Here is a 6,000-nt window from a genome sequence, read left to right on the forward strand (position 1 = left end):
GTTACATACACTTCAGGTTACAGGCGCTTCAGGTTACAGACTCCGCTAACCCAGAAATAGTGCTTCAGGTTAAGAACTTTGCTTCAGGATGAGAACAGAAATCGTGCTCCGTCGGCGCAGCAGCAGCAGGAAGCCCCCATTAGCTAAAGTGGTGCTTCAGGTTAAGAACAGTTTCAGGTTAAGTACAGACCTCCGGAACGAATTAAGTACTTAACCCGAGGTACCACTGTAATTTCAAAGGTGATATCCAATTGCAGCAGTCCATTACTGCCACAGCCATTCTGCAAGCGGGGGACCTTGTTCTTAACATAATGCAATAGCCAAATTCAAAAGCTGTGTTGCCCTTGGGAAAGATGCCGAGCAACACCGAGCGCAACTGCTGTTACTGCACTCAGCAACACTCCTGTTCTGCAGCTGCCAGCGCAACAGCTATTGTTATGCCTGTGCAACGTCAGCTCTCAAAATTATTGTGCTGAATTATGTTCAATCTCACCCCAAAGCACCAAGTCTGCTTTGAAGACTATTCTTAAAATATATTTATAGAAACCTAACATTCAACAGATATCAGCAAGGTGGGTTCTATGCTCAAGGTGTAAACATTAACATAGATAAAGCACATACACCGTGCAACTGAGGCACACAGAGTACACAAGACCAACCTTTTCACCATGTGTGCAATTTACCAGTGGAATTCACTGGCACGCAATGAGTATAACTATGGATAACTGTGCTGAAGCAACGGCTGCAAAATTAATGGGAAACCAGACATCAAACTGGAAATTGACAAAAACGGAAATGATCAACAAGGACTGGGGCAGTCTGCTAGTGTCACATGCTGTTAAATACTCTTGCTGAAATAGCAGGAACAGACAACTTCCTCTGAAAATGGAAATGGCTACACACCCATGAGAAACTCATCACTCTGAGTTTCTAATAATCCAATCGCTTTACAGCTAGGAGACCACCCCAACCTCAGACGCACAAGCTGATATCAATGTGGCCCCTAAGGAATGGCCTTCATCTTTTACTTCTTCCTTGGATGGCTCCCTCCTTCCTCAAGACCTTCACTTTCCATTAAAGGAGTTATCATCCTGAGAGTGGGGTGCATCCCCAAATCCCTCAATACACAGAACTCTCTTAAACTCTTAGCTTCTGCAGGTAAGCTACCTTGGCCAGAAGGTGCTCAACATGCCTGAGCTCTTGTGAAAATACAGTGGTACCTTGGTTCTCAAACTTAATCCAGTCTGAAACCGTTCGAAAACCAAGGCGTGGCTTCTGATTGGCTGCAGGAGGTTCCTGCAGTCAAGTGGAAGCCACGTCTGACATTCGGCTTCCGAAAAATGTTCGCAAACCAGAACACTTACTTCTGGGTTTAGGGCATTCGGAGCAGAAATGTACAAGTATGAAGGCGTTTGAGAACCAAGGTACGACAGTACAAATCAACCAAGTGGTAAAGTATGTGATAGGCAATAAAAAAAGGACTTAACCAGACCAGAAACTATACACAGTGGCATATTATGATCCAAGTAAACAGTTTTGTACAAAATGTTAGTGCCACTTCTCAAGAGTTAAGCAAATGAATTTAAGTCACAAACATCCAGAGCTCTCCATCACGCAAGAAAAATACTCTTGTTAGGAAAATGAAAACAAATTTCCATTGTTACCCATTTGAAAACACATTAGTAGGCTAACCTTCAGATTTACGTCGTCTTTTCCTTTTACAAAGTAAATGTCAACTGACTGCTTCTAGTGGTCCCTGACTAGCTGAAGTACAAACCTTGAATTACGCTTTCATTAAAAGGAGATGCACAGCTTGTGTACCTTCCACCTGGCTCCGCTGCCGCTCTCGGCTCACACAAAGGAAGGGCACCCGCAAGCTCCGGGCAAAAAGCCTTTGTAGGGGGCCCTGCTGGGAGCTGTTACAAAGTACTCCATTAAGACATACTATTTAAGTCAATACATTGTGAACTACAAAAGCAAAAAATAAAAATAATAAGTACCTAACGAGAATGAGCCTGATATAGAGCCTTACCTTGAGAGGCTTGGAAGACTTCATAAAAGGAATAAAAATGAAAGCCAAAGGAAACGAACAGGTAAAGAGACAGCTCCCATACCGGCAGCAGTCCTGATTGTAACGGCATTTTTCAGGGTTCCCGAAACCTAGGAGGACAACATCCTGGTAGATAGGGCCTGCAAAACAAGAAGATAATTTTATGAATTTTTAAAAGTAGATCCAGAGGAGTCTCCAGGATAGGGCAGAACAACAGTTCTATGTGGAAGATAATATTCATCCGAACTGTCAATCATGAGCAATGGCGACTGCATTATTATAGAAAAGTCCAGTTCAGAACCAAATGCACATAGAACATGACTTGCCAGTGTGGCACTCACAGCTGTGCATGTTGCCCTCAGAGGCCTTTCCAGGCACCCACAGAGTCCCATCCACCTACCCCTCCCGCTGCTGAAAGAAGCCTTCTTCAGCCTCGTTGAAGCATGGAGAATGATTTCGAGGGGAGCATGGTGTTACCAGCACATGATGGCCCTTCCCCTAAAGGAGAGAAGCCTGTTAGCATCTCTGCTGCTGTTTGCACCAGGGAAGATGGAGTTAGTGGGTTCTTTGCTTGTGTCTCAGGCCTTGCGGTCAGCATTGCAGGCAGGCACTTCAGCCATTGTTCACCATGAATAGAATCCTGCACTGAAAATTATTTTTAGGTCAGTGTTCTGTAGAACGAAGTAATGAATGGACAAGCAGAAAAATGTATCATTCTCAGCGTTGTTTTTCTAGGGAAAAGGTGCCAGAACTCACCATGAACACCTCCCTCTTGCAGTACCAGCAAGTTCTGGCTAAAAAAGGGTCCCGATTCATTCCCATTTTATACCATCCCCACCCCCCTGGCAGGACACAAAGCTGAATGGATATGTTCCCATAAGCGATGGGCTGTAGCTCAGTGGGAGAGCACCTGCCTTGAATGCAAAAGGTCCCAGGTTCAATCCCCAGTATCTCCAGGTAAGGCTGGAGGGAAAGTCCCTTGCCTAAAACCCTGGAAAGCCACTGCCAGTCAGTACAGACCAGGAATGGCCAGGGATGATAGGAGTTGCAGTGCAGCAACATCTGGAGTAGACACTACTGAGCTAGATGAACCACCTAGATGAACCCTATGAGTAGTTTCTCTTCCAGGCACTGACCACCTCCAGGCCCAGCTAACTTCACCAAAGTTACTACATGATACACCTTGAAACTATTCCATTGGAGTCAGGCCAACCATGACAAATTCCATCTGCTATTCTTAAAATCCATGGCTGCTTGGTTTACTACAGCTCTTGCGGGAGCAAGGAGGGGGCAGGTGATGTTCTTTCACCACACTGCTGTCCTGTGGCATTTTTGGGAAATGATGCAATGGGAAGGGAAAAGGCCATGGGGAGAGACTTTTTGTTGCTGTCCCAGCCTCCCCGTTTTCCTACAGGATTAGTTCACCTCATCAGATATTCCCCAGAATGTTTCTGACCCATACAGATTGTTAGTTGTGGGACTGAGAAGTTAAACTGGACACCGACCGAAAATACTAATTTTATTTTTATGTCATCCCGGAAAGGTTTTCCAACTTTTCTGTTCAAACCATTCTGGAACCTCAAGTTGAGTAGCTCTGAGCATGTGCAGAGTGTCCTCCATCTATGGAAGGTATCTTCAACCATTATGGAACCAGGACCCACTTTTAACCTAAACATGCATGTGGGGACCCATCTGTTAATCTTTTGCCTTCTATTTGCCAGGTGGCAGTGCATCTTGAAGCAGCCTGCAATCCACTAGTGGGAGCTGACCCAACAGATAAGAAAAGCTACAAAAAGCTTTCTAAAAAGTGTACGTAACATCTTCAAACAGAACGAAGTGCTCCTCCTCAAAAAAAAAATGGTGTTTTCGAAACCACACTGTAGAGGAATAGCTAAAAACACCAACCGCATGAATTCCTTTGGGATTGTTATCATTTTCTGACAACTAGGAATGAGAGTGAAATTCTGGCCAGTTGATAAACCTAATCTCAGATCCGTAAGACTGGAAGCCACTCAGCAGGCACTCAGGAGCTTTATCAAACTTTTGCAAAGTACTGTACTACAGGAAAATCCACTGTTTTTGGTTGCACAACAACCTTACAGCGCAAACTTAAGCCTCACTTGAGTTCAACGCTACTTATTCCCAGGTGAGTATGTAATATAATTGCGGCCCATAGCTGTCAACTTTTCCCTTTTCTTGCGAGGGAAACGTTGACAGCTATGTTGCGGCCCCACACGTTTATTTTAGCCGGGACTTTTGAGGCTCGCGCGCGCCTGCTCGGACCTCTAGGTGCTGAACTGTGCTTGCAGGACTCCTCTGCCCATGCCCAGAGGCAACATGTCCTTGCGCATCTTTGCGCGCGCAACCCTCCTGCGACCGTCAAGCGGAGCTCCGGGGCATGGCGCTTTCAGAGTCCCCTCCCGCTCCCAGGGTCCTCAGACAAAGTTTTCCGCGACAGGAATTTCCTTCCCGCTTGGGACGAGCATGCATTGGTCTTCTGCGCCCGGAGCGAGACGCTCCTCGACTTGCTCGGCTCCTCGGCGCCTCCCTCCCGCCCAGCTCCCGGCGCAGGAGGCGGACCTCCACTCCCCGCCTTGACGGTTGGTAGCAACGAGTGGCTCGCGGAGCTGCGCGGAACAAATCATAAGCACCGACCTGCGGCGGAGCGCGGCTCCATGCGCGGCCCGGGCGTCCCTCCCCGTTTCCGGCTCCGGCCCCGGCGAGGCGCGCACTCGCTCCGCCCCTTCTGCGGAGAGCGGCGGGGCGCGCGCGGTCTGGGCCCGGCGCGGGTGGCTTGCAACATTCAGGACCAGCTTGCGAGACCGTGGGACTGTTTACTCGAGTGTAAGCCTCGCGAAGCGCAATAGGGTTGTTTGGTTTCCTTCCTTCCCTGCGCACAGATCAACTTTGGAATGGCGAAGCAAGCTGACCTTTTTGCGAGCGTTTTTTAGCAGGCTGGTGTTTTTTTTAATGAAACGGGGAAGAAGCTAAAAGCTGGCCGCAGCAAATTTATATTTTAAAAAAGGATCCTCCGAGATGCCCCTACAAGGCCAACATCAGATCACAGTACAGGCGTTTTCCAGTGCCACCGTGGCACGAAAATAGCTTGCACAGTTTTTGCATGGGAGCCTCCTGAAATGAGTGTCAAAAGCACACTTCTCATCTAGCCCGGTGGACTGGATCTTACAAATAGGGATCTGAATCTGATTTGATGGTGGTTTGGGTGGTGCCCTATTCATGCACTTTCAGTAAGATCTCGTTTTATTTGCTGGAACCAGCTTTTGCCCATGTCCATAAAAGCTTGTTTTCTCTCTCTTCCATCCTTCCCCTGAAAAATCCCACACGCAGACGTCGCTCATCATCTAGCCCAATATTTTTTCGGTATATACAATCTCTTAAATAAAATAAATACATCAATTCTGAGAGAGAGGTGGTTTTGGTTTAAGAAGCACCACATTAAAATGTGAGGTGCATCTGTCCCCATCATTATTGCCTTTCATGAGCAATTTTAAAACGTTCCTGTTTACCCAGTTATTTGATGACTGAAGAGCACTGTACCTGACAACCCTAAGATCACTGGATGAGAAAATGGTTTTGGAATGTTTTAACTCTTGGGAAAGCTATTTAAAAAAATAAAATAATAATCATTTTGTTGTGGAAATGTTTGCTACCCTGGGTTCTTTTGGGAGGCAGGATGGGATATTAATTAAATAAATATAAAAAGGTAAAGGGACCCCTGACCATTAGGTCCAGTCATGACCGACTTTGGGGTTGCAGCACTCATCTCGCTTTACTGGCCAAGGGAGCCGGCGTACAGCTTCCAGGTCATGTGGCCAGCATGACTAAGCCACTTCTGGTGAACCAGAGCAGCACACGGAAACACCGTTTACCTTCCTGCCGGAGCGGTACCTATTTATCTACTTGCACTTTGACGTGCTTTCGAACTGCTA

The 6,000-nt window shown here is 46.8% G+C and overlaps 1 protein-coding gene across 6 annotated transcripts in view; it reads right to left on the bottom strand.

The window, feature by feature from the left end:
- HHAT (hedgehog acyltransferase) overlaps positions 1–5,660 on the bottom strand; it is a 202,085-nt gene extending 196,425 nt beyond the window's left edge. For 3 of the 6 annotated variants that reach the window (XM_081000543.1, XM_081000547.1, XM_081000546.1), the window contains exons 1-2: positions 4,706–5,660; positions 2,033–2,190 (exon numbers count right to left, since the gene is read on the bottom strand). In XM_081000543.1, coding sequence (XP_080856669.1) covers positions 2,033–2,141 — 109 coding nt within the window. In that variant the 5' untranslated portion in view covers positions 2,142–2,190; positions 4,706–5,660. The remainder of the gene's footprint in view (positions 1–2,032; positions 2,191–4,705) is intronic. The other 3 variants (XM_081000545.1, XM_081000548.1, XM_081000544.1) reach the window with 2 other exon arrangements.
- Positions 5,661–6,000: the final 340 nt, after the last annotated feature.

This window comes from Podarcis pityusensis (assembly GCF_964106645.2).
Source record: "Podarcis pityusensis genome assembly, chromosome: 3".
Classification (NCBI taxonomy): domain Eukaryota; kingdom Metazoa; phylum Chordata; class Lepidosauria; order Squamata; family Lacertidae; genus Podarcis; species Podarcis pityusensis.